Raw genomic sequence first — 14,169 nt, 5'->3', positions numbered from 1 at the left:
GATCGAGAGAGAAGGAGAGAGAGAGAAAGAGATGGAGAGGGAGGGGGGGAGAAGGAGGGCCATAGAAAGGGAGAGAGAGAAAGAGAGAGAGCGAGAGAGCGAGAGAGAGAGAGAGAGACAGAGAGAGAGAGAGAGAGAGAGAGACAGAGAGAGAGAGAGAGAGAGAGAGAGAGAGAGAGAGAGAGAGAGAGAGAGAGAGAGACAGAGAGAGAGAGAGAGAAAGAGAGAGAGAGAGAAGCAGCACAAGAGACAGAAGGAGAATTGTTAAGTGTATACGTGATGAGAGAGTGTTCTGTACAAAGGCCAAAGCAGTGCAGTGGCTACATTGTAATTCCTGGTTGAAACTAAAGCAGGGAGAGAATGAGAAAATGCCAGGGTCAATCTCTTAATGGAAATGGAAAATCCCTCAGAGCAAGCTCTTATCCCAGCCCCAGCCTGAAAAGAAAGAAGTAACGAGGGAGGAGGAGGAGGAGAGTAGAGAATGAAACAGACAAGATCAGTAGGGTTGAGGGAGAGGTCTAGGTTTAATCCCTGATAGAGTTGTGTTAATCCTGGACCTCCGTGCTGTGAAGTATAATGGAACCACTTCCCTGGAACCCTTCAACACTGTGGAACACAATGGAATCACACTTCTGGAACTGCTGCTGGGCTCCATGGTACAGAATCCCTCTGACTCTACTTGGAGGGGTGTGTTTCTAGAACACTAGTGATCTCAGTGTTCTATTTTAGAATCGTACAGTTCCGCCGGGATTGGTCCATGGCAGCCATGTACAGAAGTACAGTAACCCTGTAAGGTAAGTCTGTGTAGAGCACTACACCCTGCGCATATACTATCCCCATGGACAACAGTATGTCCTGCTTTGACCCAGTAGGTAGAGAGAGACAGAAGGCAGATTCACCCCCTCAGCAGGTAATCAATCTGTCTGCATGGTGAATCAGATGCAGACAGAAGCAGTCACCCACAGAGAGACAGAAAGACTGATGTACAGACAGAAGCAGTCACACACAGAGAGACAGAAGGACTGATGTACAGACAGAAGCAGTCACACACAGAGAGACAGAAATACTGATGTACAGACAGAAGTAGTCACACACAGAGAGACAGAAATACTGATGTACAGACAGAAGTAGTCACACACAGAGAGACAGAAGGACTGATGTACAGACAGAAGCAGTCACACACAGAGACAGAAAGACTGATGTACAGACAGAAGTAGTCACACACAGAGACACAGAATGACTGATGTACAGCAGGGGACTGAACAAGTAAACTCTGCAACCTCAGATATTTGTGATTGGTAGTGAAAGTGGTGCTGTCAACTGCTCTGACCTTCAGCCTCCGACTGTGACTGTCTGTCTGGTAGAAGTTCCAGAACCACAGGAAACCCTTATTATATTGATCCCTGCCTGCCCTTTGATGAAACTTTCTGTGGTTTGGTGTTCTTAATGTCATCAATCAGAGCTTTCTTATCTTTCTCTCCTCTTCTCTTCCTCCCTCTTCCCCTTCTCTCCCCCTTATGCCTAATGGGCCCTGCTCCCTCCACCCCCTAACCCCCACTTCTCTCCTTTTCCACCCTCCTCGCACCCCTTCTCCCTCTCATTTCCTCCCCCCTTCTCCATCTCCTCTCTTTTCCTCCCCGTCTCCTCCACTGTCCTCTCTCCTCTCTTCCTTCTCCCTGAAGTATCAGCCGAACCAGGTGTCCATATGTCTCAGTTGAATGGCCAGAGGACAGAGAGAATGAGAGAAAAGAGAAGAAGAGATGTGTGTATTTTTCTGCTCCATGTGTTAGCTAATGCAGTGCACTGAGCTGAGCAGGTTACTATAGAAACCGCTCCTCATGGACACGGAGGTGGAAACATTTGATATAGACCTCCTAGACACACACAGAAAGACTAAGAGATGGAGACATATACACACACAGAGACAGGCACACACACTCTCCCCCTCTCATAGATGAAGACAAGCAAGCAGGCACACACACACGCACGCACGCACGCACGCACGCACGCACGCACGCACGCACGCACGCACGCACGCACGCACACACACACACACACACACACACACACACACACACACACACACACACACACACACACACACACACACATACGGTAGCTGTGCTAAGGTAGAACACAGAAAAGTAATTTTAATAGAGCCATTATGGAGATTGCAGGCGGTTTGGTACCAAACTTTATTGCTTTCACAGCTTTCTAATTTACACTTCAATCTAACAAATTGACCAGATGAGAGAGAGATTGAGATAGTCCCAGCAGTGAGCCAGCATATTAATGTAGTTATTACCATGCTTATATCCCAAATGGCACCCTATTCCCTATATAGTGCACTATAAAGGGGAAAAGTAGAGCACTATAAAGGGAATAGAGTCCCATTTGGGACACAGCGTGCTTTCTGTTGATATCCATTTTCTGCTGTTTTTAGTGTCTATGGGGAGGTTGTATGAGCGGTGCCCTGGGACGATCACAGCGGACAAAGACAGCTAATGCACATTACCCTGCACACATTTACTCACTGACCCTCTACTGTCTATCTGTCTGTCTCTCAGTGGCTGGCGGCTGAGCGTGTGTGTGTGTGTGTGTGTGTGTGTGTGTGTGTGTGTGTGTGTGTGTGTGTGTGTGTGTGTGTGTGTGTGTGTGTGTGTGTGTGTGTGTGTGTGTGGGGGCTCTGCAGCATTCTGTATCGTCCCATTTCAACAGAGTCACAGTCAGTCAAACAAGGTAGGGGCTTCCATTCCTTTTGGAAGGCTCTACCAGCAGTATGAATGGTCTGACTCAGTAGACTGCAGAGACGTCGATACAGAGTTTGTAGAGGATTATTTTGATGGGCATATATGTTAGTATCTCTCTCTAGAGTTAGTAGCTGAAGAGGGAAGAAATGTGAGCAGTGGAATATGTTTTTACAAAATCGCATGTTTTTTTCAAGACAGATCTATTGTATCCCTTCAGAGAAATCTGAAATGGATTTGGTGCTTGTAATGAATAATTCCAGTTGTATGTAGGGGTGTCCAATCAAAAACACATATTTTGACCAATAGGTAAAATAATATATTAATTGTGTGGAAACCCGTTAAAAAACAATGTCTCTATCATAATCCGTTCAAAGGTTATTGTAGGTTTTATCCTTGTAGGATGGCCAAGATTAGGGTGGTTTAATCACTGGAGGCCAGAGAGGAAAAGTGTTAAACAATCAGGAAATAGAATTGTCAGCTGGGCTGAATGCTGAGGGAGAATTAAGGCTAACTGACAGGCTCACCGTTGAACTCGCCATCTTTCTTCTCCAATACGGAGGACATAAAACACTAGAGGCAAGATAGATATTGATTTTGAAACATGACATGTAGTATTTTCATATATTAGTATATGCTTTTCATATTCATATTAACAGGAAGTTCCTGTTATTTTTCAAAGATTTCTAAGAAAAACAAGCGTATCTCTGGGAAATGTCAACGAATCACTGAGTGTACCGCAAGCTTTTTCTTTTCTAATCATTTTACATTGAATTTGTCTCGTCTCGTGTTAATTTAGCTTTTTGTCAAATCCTCAAAACTCGAGAAGCAGCACCGAACTGTCAACAGAGCTCACTGATTATTATTGGATGTATTATGGATGTATTATGTTACGAAATAAGACTCTTTAGATATAATGAAAGAACCCACTGAACGATTCAGAACATGAAGAATCATATTTGTCTTGATAAAATGTATTTTTCTAACAAAAGGAAGTCACATTTGACCATATTGTATGTCTTATTGCAGTTTCAATATCATGTTGCCTCTAGAGAGATACCCAGCCACGTCACCCGTGATACAAGTCAGTATACGACGTCCATCCATGCCTGAGGACGTCGGGTGAGGACGTGGAAACTGGATACTAGGGGCAACAGTGAGTGCTGTTAGCTTCAAGTAGGTTTTAGTTTTGGTGTTGTGGACGTGGATGGTGGATGGGCATTAGCATAAGGGTTCTGGTTCAATTTCAGCCATAAAAATATGTTTTTTACATTTTTATTTTAAGCCTATGCCAAACCTTAACCCGTACCTTAACCGTTAGGAGTTAATGCCTAACCCTAAATATTTGTAGTTAATACCTAAACTTAACCTTATGAAATGTGACATTTGCAACAACTTGACATTGGAGAAAAATGTATGAATGTCGTGAGACTAAGAGCTAGATGCAATACCTTGGGATGTACCAGACAAATTACACAGAACAACATCTGTAGAATCCACATAGGATAGAAATATGGAGATGGGGAGAGAGAAAGAGATGGGGAGAGAGAGAGTGAGAGAGAGAGAGGGAGAGAGACAGAGAGAGATACATGGAGAGAGAGAGAAATGGAGATACATATGAGAGGGAGAGAGAAATTGAGATATAGAGATATGGAGAGAGAGACATATGATAGAGAGAGAGCAAGAGAAAGAGGAAAATAGAGAGAGAAAAATAGATAAATGGAGAGAGAGATGGTGAGATGGAGAAATGGAAAGAGAGAGAGTGAGAGATAGTAGAGTAGAGAAATATAGATAGCTACAGTAGAGAGATAGAGAGAAAGAGATATAGAGGGAGAAATATAGATAGATACAGTAGAGAGATAGAGAGAAAGAGAGAAATGGAGAAATGGCGAGATGGAGAGCTGGAGAGAGAGAGTGAGAGATAGTAGAGTAGAGAAATATAGATAGATACAGTAGAGAGATAGAGAGAAAGAGATATAGAGAGAGAAATATAGATAGATACAGTAGAGATGGAGAGAAAGAGATATATAGAGAGAGATTATTATACATGACCACTGTGACAGACACAAAATTAAGGAAAGCTCTGATTACAGTGAGGGAAAAAAGTATTTGATCCCCTGCTGATTTTGTACATTTGCCCACTGAAAGAAAATAAATGATCAGTCTATAATTTTAATGGTAGGTTTATTTGAACAGTGAGAGACAGAATAACAACAACAAAATCAAGAAAAACGCATGTCAAAAATGTTATACATTTATTTGCATTTTAAGTATTTGACCACCTCTCAATCAGAAAGATTTCTGGCTCCCAGGTGTCTTTTATACAGGTAACGAGCTGAGATTAGGAGCACACTCTTAAAAGGAGTGCTCCTAATCTCAGTTTGTTACCTGTATAAAAGACACCTGTCCACAGAAGCAATCAATCAATCAGATTCCAAACTCTCCACCATGGCCAAGACCAAAGAGCTCCAAGGCTGGAATGGGCTACAAGACCATCGCCAAGCAGCTTGGTGAGAAGGTGACAACAGTTGGTGCGATTATTCGCAAATGGAAGAAACACAAAAGAACTGTCAATCTCCCTCGGCCTGGGGCTCCATACAAGATCTCACCTCGTGGAGTTGCAATGATCATGAGAATGGTGAGGAATCAGCCCAGAACTACACGGGAGGATCTTGTCAATGATCTCAAGGCAGCTGGGACCATAGTCACCAAGAAAACAATTGGTAACACACTACGCCGTGAAGGACTGAAATCCTGCAGCGCCCGCAAGGTCCCACTGCTCAAGAAAGCACATATACATGCCTGTCTGAAGTTTGCCAATGAACATCTGAATGATTCAGAGGACAACTGGGTGAAAGTGTTGTGGTCAGATGAGCCCAAAATGGAGCTCTTTGGCATCAACTCAACTCGCTGTGTTTGGAGGAGGAGGAATGCTGCCTATAACCCCAAGAACACCATCCCCACTGTCAAACATGGAGGTGGAAACATTATGCTTTGGGGGTGTTTTTCTGCTAAGGGGACAGGACAACTTCACCACATCAAAGGGACGATGGACGGGGCCATGTACCGTCAAATCTTAGGTGAGAACCTCCTTCCCTCAGCCAGGGCATTGAAAATGGGTCGTGGGTGGGTATTCCAGCATGACAATGACTCAAAACACACGGCCAAGGCAACAAAGGAGTGGCTCAAGAAGAAGCACATTAAGGTCCTGGAGTGGCCTAGCCAGTCTCCAGACCTTAATCCCATAGAAAATCTGTGGAGGTAGCTGAAAGTTCGAGTTGCCAAAAGTCAGTCAAACCTTAGTGACTTGGAGAAGATCTGCAAAGCGGAGTGGGACAAAATCCCTCCTGAGATGTGTGCAAACTTGGTGGCCAACTACAAGAAACGTCTGACCCCTGTGATTGCCAACAAGGGTTTTGCCACCAAATACTAAGTCATGTTTTGCAGAGGGGTCAAATACTTATTTCCCTCATTAAAATGCAAAACAATTTATAACATTTTTGACATGTGTTTTTCTGGATTTTTTTGTTGTTATTATAGAGAGCGAGAGATACAGTAGAGAGAGAGAGCAAGAGAGATATATGTATAGAGAGGGAGAGAGAGAGAGAGAGATACAGTAGAGAGATATAGAGAGAGAGATACAGTAGAGAGATATAGAGAGAAATACAGTAGAGAGAGAGAGCAAGAGAGATATATGTATAGCGAGGGAGAGAGAGAGAGAGAGAGACATTAAATTCTATAACCACCTAAAAGGAAGCGATTCCCAAACCTTCCATAACAAAGCCATCACCTACAGAGAGATGAACCTGGAGAAGAGTCCCCTAAGCAAGCTGGTCCTGGGGCTCTGTTCACAAACACAAACACACCCTACAGAGCCCCAGGACAGCAGCACAATTAGACCCAACCAAATCATGAGAAAACAAAAAGATAATTACTTGACACATTGGAAAGAATTAACAAAAAAACTGAGCAAACTAGAATGCTATTTGGCCCTACACAGAGAGTACACAGCGGCAGAATACCTGACCACTGTGACTGACCCAAAATTAAGGAAAGCTTTGACTATGTACAGTCTCAGTGAGCATAGCCTTGCTATTGAGAAAGGCCGCCGTAGGCAGACATGGCTCTCAAGAGAAGACAGGCTATGTGCTCACTGCCCACAAAATGAGGTGGAAACTGAGCTGCACTTCCTAACCTCCTGCCCAATGTATGACCATATTAGAGAGACATATTTCCCTCAGATTACACAGATCCACAAAGAATTCGAAAACAAATCCAATTTTGATAAACTCCCATATCTACTGGGTGAGATTCCACAGTGTGCCATCACAGCAGCAAGATTTGTGACCTGTTGCCACGAGAAAAGGGCAACCAGTGAAGAACAAACACCATTGTAAATACAACCCATATTTATGCTAATTTATTTTCCCTTGTATACCTTAACCTGTTGCTTCTACTCGGGACGCTTGCGTCCCAACTAGAGCTCTGGAAATGCAAATGCGCTACGCTAAATGCTAATAGTATTAGTTAAAACTCAAAAGTTCATTAAAATACACATGCAGGGTATCGAATTAAAGCTACACTCGTTGTGAATCCAGGCAACAAGTCAGATTTTTAAAATGCTTTTCGGCGAAAGCATGAGAAGCTATTATCTGATAGCATGCAACACCCCAAAAGACCCACAGGGGACGTAAACAAAATAATTAGCATTTCGGCGTTACACAAACCGCACAATAAAATAGAAAACATTCATTACCTTTCACCATCTTCTTTGTTGGCACTCCTAGATGTCCCATAAACACTATTTGGGTCTTTATTTTGATTAAATCGGTCCATATAAAGCCTAGATATCGTTATATGTAGACTGTGTGATAAACGAAAAAAACATCGTTTCAAAACGTAACGTCATTTTTTTAAATTCAAAAAGTCGACGATAAACTTTCACAAAACACTTCGAAATACATTTGTAATGCAACTTTAGGTATTAGTAAACGTTAATAAGCGATAAAATTCATCAGGAGGCGATGTAAAGATCATTAGCTGTCCGTCTGGAAAAATGTCCGGCTAGAAACTCAACGAAAATATCCGGTCCTAGACCAGAGGAGATACGGTGCCCTGCATGTGTCTGACCAAGAAAAAACTCGAAGGGAAATGACAAGACTCTAGACACCGTGTGGAAGCTGTAGGTACTGCAACCTCAGTCAATTAATTGTGGTTCACCTTTATCAATGGGTTCAAGTAGCGCATGGATATATTTTCCCATTTTCAGTGATCAGTTTTTCCTGTGCTTTTCGATGTAAATGCCGTTCTGGTAAAGCCACAGCAGTGATTTAACCAGTTTTTTAAACGTCTGAGTGTTTTCTATCCACACAGACTAAGCAAATGCATATACTATATTCCTGGCATGAGTAGCAGGGCGCTGAAATGTTGCGCGATTTTTAACAGAATGTTCAAAAAAGTAGAGGGTCGACTTAAGAGGTTAACCATTTGCACATTGTTAAAACACTGTATATATATAATATGACATTTGTAATGTCTTTATTGTTTTGAAACTTATGTATGTGCAATGTTTACTGTTAATTTGTATTGTTTATTTCACTTTATATATTCACTTTATATATTATCTACCTCACTTGCTTTGGCAATGTTAACACGTTTCCCATGCCAATAAAGCCCTTGAATTTAATTGAATTGAATTGAGAGAGAGATAGAGAGAGATATAGTAGAGAGAGAGAGAGAGAGAGAGAGAGAGAGAGAGAGAGAGAGAGAGAGAAAAGAAAAATCTTACCAGGTTGGCCAGGATGTAGTGGTAACTCTTAGCATTCTTCCCGTGTTCAACGATCTGGAACACAGAGAAAAACTTGACTTTAGGATGGACATGACTGGGGAGGGGCTTGTGTGTGTGCGTGTGTGTTCAGTACACTGTACCCATGTAGTGACCTTGGCCAGGGCAGAAGAGACACCAACTAGGGTAAGATATTGTAACAGCAGTGACTCTCAAATATGAATATTCAGTATAATCATTCCTGTAGTCTCATCCCATGCATACAAATATACATCACAAAATCCATTCAAACATGACTTCATCACACCAAATGTAACATGCATCGGTCAGAAAATCGATTCAAACGTTCTGAATCAAATTTCTTTTTTTTTTGTTGCTCATATTACTTTCTTTGTAACTTCAAAAAATACTCATATTTTGTGAGAACTGGTGCGTCCTCTCCTTTAACATCAAACTAAGCATGTAACTGTGTTGAGAGTCAATGATCTACAAGTCATTTTACATGCCGAACAACCCCAAGGGAATATCAGTAGTCTAGTCTAGTGAAAGAGAGGGAAGACTGAGGAACAAAGGGCGAACCTGTGCTATCGTAAATACAGTATCTTATGCATTCTAAATGACCTCCCATTCGGAAAAGGAAAATGCAATAAATATTTATTCTGAGCTGCGCTTCAGTAGGTTGGTGGTAGATGGAAGGCCATGTTGCCAAACCGAGTCCTTTGAAGAATGTCTCTGGTGGTCAATTGGATACGTTGTAGTAACGTCGTTGTGTGGTAGACTGGATACTCCATCTGTTTCCTTCCTAACCTGCGTTTGCAGCTGCTGTTGCTAACTCAACGGCTAGGAGGTATCACTTCTGTAGCGAATAAGAGTTCAAAGTTCATACCATTCGCAACCAAAGCTCACCCTGAGGTTGGCTTCGTTCTGTAGTTATCTGAATCCTTCTGACATCGGACTGTCATTCTAATGTACCCGGAACAGGAGGTTACATTTTCGTCAAGGTCTTATATAGTGGAGGGAGAAGGGTGTGTTTCATAGTTCATAACCCATGTCTCTTCCCAGGGGATGGGCCACTGATTGAGCAGAGCCCTAACCTTATGAAAACCCAAATCTCTCATTTGGAAGCTAAAATGTATGTTTAATCTTTTCACCAATAACTTTATATTTAAACATTTGAATTCCCCAACAATTCCATCTGAATCTGATAACTATAATGTGTAGACTTTCCCAGATACAGTTTAGGTCATCCTGTCATCAGTTAGTATTTGGTAGCATTGCCTTTAAATTGTTTAGCTTTGGTCAAACGTTTTGGGTAGCCTTCCACAAGCTTCCCACAATAAGTTGGGTGAATTTTGGCCCATTCCTCCTGACAGAGCTGGTGTAACTGAGTCAGGTTGTAGGCCTCCTTGCTAGCACATGCTTTTTCAGTTCTGCCCACACATTTTCTATAGGAATGAGGTCAGGACGTTGTGATGGCCACTCCAAGACCTTGACTTTGTTGTCCTTAAGCCATTTTGCCACAACTTTGGAAGTATGCTTGGGGTCATTGTCCATTTGGAAGACCCATTTGCGACCAAACTTTAACTTCCTGACTGATCTTGAGATTTTTCTTCAATATATCCACATAATTTACCCTCTTCGTGATGCCATCTATTTTGCGAAGTGCACCAGTCCCTCCTGTAGCAAAGCACCCCCACAACATGATGCTGCCACCCCCGTGCTTAACAGTTGGGATCGTGTTCTTCGGCTTGCAAGCCTCCCCCTTTTTCCTCCAAACATAACAATGGTCTTTATGGCCAAACAGTTCTATTTTTGTTTCATCAGACCAGAGGACATTTCTCTAAAAAGAACAATCTTTGTCCCCATGTGCAGTTGCAAACCGTAGTCTGGCTTTTTTATGGAGGTTTTGGAGCAGTGGCTTCTTCCTAGCTGAGCGGCCTTTCAGGTTATGTCGATATAGGACTCGTTTTACTGTGGATATAGATACTTTTGTACCTGTTTCCTCCAGCATCTTCACAAGATCCTTTGCTGTTGTTCTGGGATTGATTTGCACTTTTCACACCAAAGTACGTTCATCTCTAGGAGACAAAACACTTCTCCTTCCTGAGCGGTATGATGGCTGCGTGGTCCCATGGTGTTTATACTCATGCACTATTGTTTGTACAGATGAACATGGTACCTTCAGGCGTTTGGAAATTACTCCCAAGGATGAACCAGACTTGTGGAGGTCTATATATTTTTTTAAGTCTTGGCTGATTTCTTTAGATTTTCCCATGATGCCAAGCAAAGAGGCACTGAGTTTGAAGGTAGGTCTTGAAATACATCCACAGGTACACCTCCAATTGACTCAAATGATGTCAATTAGCCTATCAGAAGCTTCTAAAGCCATGACATCATTTTCTGGAACTTTCCAAGCTGTTTAAAGGCACAGTCAACGTAGTGTATGTTAACCTCTGACCCACTGGAATTGCGATACAGTGAATTATAAGTGAAATAATCTGTCTGTAAACAATTGTTGGAAAAATGACTTGTGTCATGCACAAAGTAGATGTCCTAACCGACTTGCCAAACCTTAGTTTGTTGAGAAGAAATTTGTGGAGTGATGGAAAAACGAGTTTTAATGACTCTAAGTGTATTAAAACTTCCGACTTCAACTGTATTCAACTGTCCTGTTGAGAATGGTGTTTTACTGGAATAAAAGTCATCTTTCATCTGGCTATACAGAGCAGTAGTAATGGCATCTTTTGTAGGCATTAACTCCGCAATGGTTTGTTGGATAAAGCCTATGGGAAAATGTAGTTTTGGTTGGGTTTTTGGATAAACGCCATAAATAAGGTCTGTGGTTAACATAGGATTAGGAGATCTTGTACATTTTGTTCTGTGAGATAATCTTCTTCTCCTTTTGTGAATTTTGAATAAATGATGTAATCAAAACAAGCACATAAATCACATAAAGGATTTATAATTCATAAAGGTCATGTTAACTAACTAACTAGTTATGGTAGTTTTGCTTTAAAACAGGGATGGGCAACTTAGTCTTCGGGGGCCGGAGTGCTGTCGTACTTTAAACCAAGTATGTGAACTCCAGTCCTCGGGGGCAGGAGTGCTGTCATACTTTAAACCAAGTTTGTGAACTCCAGTCCTCGGGGGCAGGAGTGCTGTCATACTTTAAACCAAGTTTGTGAACTCCAGTCCTCGGGGGCAGGAGTGCTGTCGTACCGTAAAGCAGGTATGGGAAACTCCAGTCTTCAGGGGCAGGAGTGCTGTCGTACCATAAAGCAGGTATGGGAAACTCCCGTCCTCGGGGGCAGGAGTGCTGTCATACCGTAAAGCAGGTATGGGAAAACTCGGGGGCCAGTCCTCAGGTATGGGGGACAGAGTGAAACTCCAGTCCTCGGGGGCAGGAGTGCTGTCGTACTTTAAAGCAGGAAACTCCAGTCCTCGGGGGCAAACTCTTTAAAGCAGTATGGGAAACTCCGTCCTCGGGGGCAGGAGTGCTGTCATACCGTAAAGCAGGTATGGGAAACTCCAGTCCTCGGGGGCAGGAGTGCTGTCGTACTTTAAAGCAGGTATGGGAAACTCCAGTCCTCGGGGGCAGGAGTGCTGTCGTACTTTAAAGCAGGTATGGGAAACTCCCGTCCTCGGGGGCAGGAGTGCTGTCATACCGTAAAGCAGGTATGGGAAACTCCAGTCCTCGGGGGACAGAGTGCTGTCATACCATAAAGCAGGTATGGGAAACTCCAGTCCTCGGGGGCCAGAGTGCTGTCATACCGTAAAGCAGGTATAGGAAACTCCAGTCTTCAGGGGCAGGAGTGCTGTCGTACCGTAAAGCAGGTATGGGAAAACTCCAGTCCTCGGGGGCCGAAGTGCTGTCGTACTTTAAACCAAGTATGTGAACTCCAGGCCTCGGGGGCCGGAGCGCTGTCATACCGTAAAGCAGGTATGGGAAACTCCAGTCCTCGGGGGCAGGAGTGCTGTCGTACTTTAAAGCAGGTATGGGAAACTCCAGTCCTCGGGGGCAGTCCTCGGGGGAAGTGCTGTCAGTCCTCGGGGCCAGAGTGCTGTTTAAAGCAGGTATAGGAAACTCCAGAAACTCCGTAAAGCAGGTATGGGAAACTCCCGTCCTCGGGGGCAGGAGTGCTGTCATACCGTAAAGCAGGTATGGGAAACTCCAGTCCTCGGGGGCAGGAGTGCTGTCGTACTTTAAAGCAGGTCCAGTCCTCGGGGAAACTCCAGTCCTCGGGGCAGGAGTGCTGAAACTCCAGTCCTCGGGGGACAGAGTGCTGTTTAAAAGTAGGTCCAGTCCTCGGGGGGAAACTCCCGAAACTCCCTTCAGGGGCAGGAGTGCTGTCATACCGTAAAGCAGGTATGGGAAACTCCAGTCCTCGAAGTGCTGGGACAGAGTGAAACTCCAGGCCTCGGGGCAGGAGCGCTGTCATACCGTAAAGCAGGTATGGGAAACTCCAGTCCTCGGGGCAGGAGTGCTGTCATGGGAAACCAGTCCTAAGGCAGTTATGGGAAACTCCGCCAGGAGTCCTCGGGGGCAGGAGTGCTGAAACTCAGGTATGGGAAACCGTCCTAAAGCAGGTATGGGAAACTCCAGTCCTCGGGGGACAGAGTGCTGTCGTACCGTAAAGCAGGTATGGGAAACTCCAGTCCTCGGGGACAGAGTGCTGTCGTACCGTAAAGCAGGTATGGGAAACTCCAGTCCTCGGGGGACAGAGTGCTGTCGTACCGTAAAGCAGGTATGGGAAACTCCAGTCCTCGGGGGCCAGTGTGCTGTCACTCTTTATCGCAAACAAACACAGCTGATTAAACTAATTGCATTCCAATCTAAAGATTAGTTGATTATTGGAGTCAGGTGTGTTAGCTGGGGCTGGGGCAAAACAATCAGTGTATATGATCATTTTTAGATATACAGGGTAAGTTGATAATTTCAAAATGACGAATCACGTTTGCGAGGCACGCTGCATGGGCTAAAATGGCGAGAAAAGAAGCTCAAGTGTGGGAGTTCTGTAACTGACAGATCGAGTGGGAGTTCTGTAACTGACAGAGAGAGTGGGGGTTCTGTAACTGACAGAGAGAGTGGGGGTTCTGTAACTGACAGAGAGGGTGGGGTTCTGTAACTGACAGATCGGGTGGGGGTTCTGTCACCGACAGATCAAGTGGGAGTTCTGTAACTGACAGAGAGAGTGGGGGTTCTGTAACTGACAGAGAGAGTGGGGGTTCTGTAACTGACAGAGTGGGAGTTCTGTAACTGACAGAGAGAGTGGGGGTTCTGTAACCGACAGATCAAGTGGGAGTTCTGTAACTGACAGAGAGAGTGGGGGTTCTGTAACTGACAGAGAGAGTGGGGGTTCTGTAACTGAAAGGGAGAGTGGGGGTTCTGTAACTGACAGAGAGAGTGGGGTTCTGTAACTGACAGATCGAGTGGGGGTTCTGTCACCGACAGATCAAGTGGGAGTTCTGTAACTGACAGACAGAGTGGGGGTTCTGTAACTGACAGAGAGAGTGGGGGTTCTGTAACTGACAGAGAGAGTGGGGGTTCTGTAACTGACAGAGAGTGGGGTTCTGTAACTGACAGATCGAGTGGGGGTTCTGTCACCGACAGATCAAGTGGGAGTTCTGTAACTGACA

The 14,169-nt window shown here is 44.0% G+C and overlaps 1 protein-coding gene across 1 annotated transcript in view; it reads right to left on the bottom strand.

Annotated features, from left to right (window-relative positions):
* Positions 1-14,169, bottom strand: part of LOC115122397 (glutamate receptor 1-like) — a 141,087-nt gene that overhangs the window by 108,059 nt on the left and 18,859 nt on the right. Inside the window, exon 3 of the mRNA XM_065019862.1 lies at positions 8,536-8,589. Within this exon, the coding sequence (XP_064875934.1) occupies positions 8,536-8,589 (54 nt within the window). The remainder of the gene's footprint in view (positions 1-8,535; positions 8,590-14,169) is intronic.

This window comes from Oncorhynchus nerka, linkage group LG6, assembly GCF_034236695.1.
Source record: "Oncorhynchus nerka isolate Pitt River linkage group LG6, Oner_Uvic_2.0, whole genome shotgun sequence".
NCBI lineage: Eukaryota > Metazoa > Chordata > Actinopteri > Salmoniformes > Salmonidae > Oncorhynchus > Oncorhynchus nerka.
This window is presented reverse-complemented; position numbering and strand designations above follow the sequence as displayed.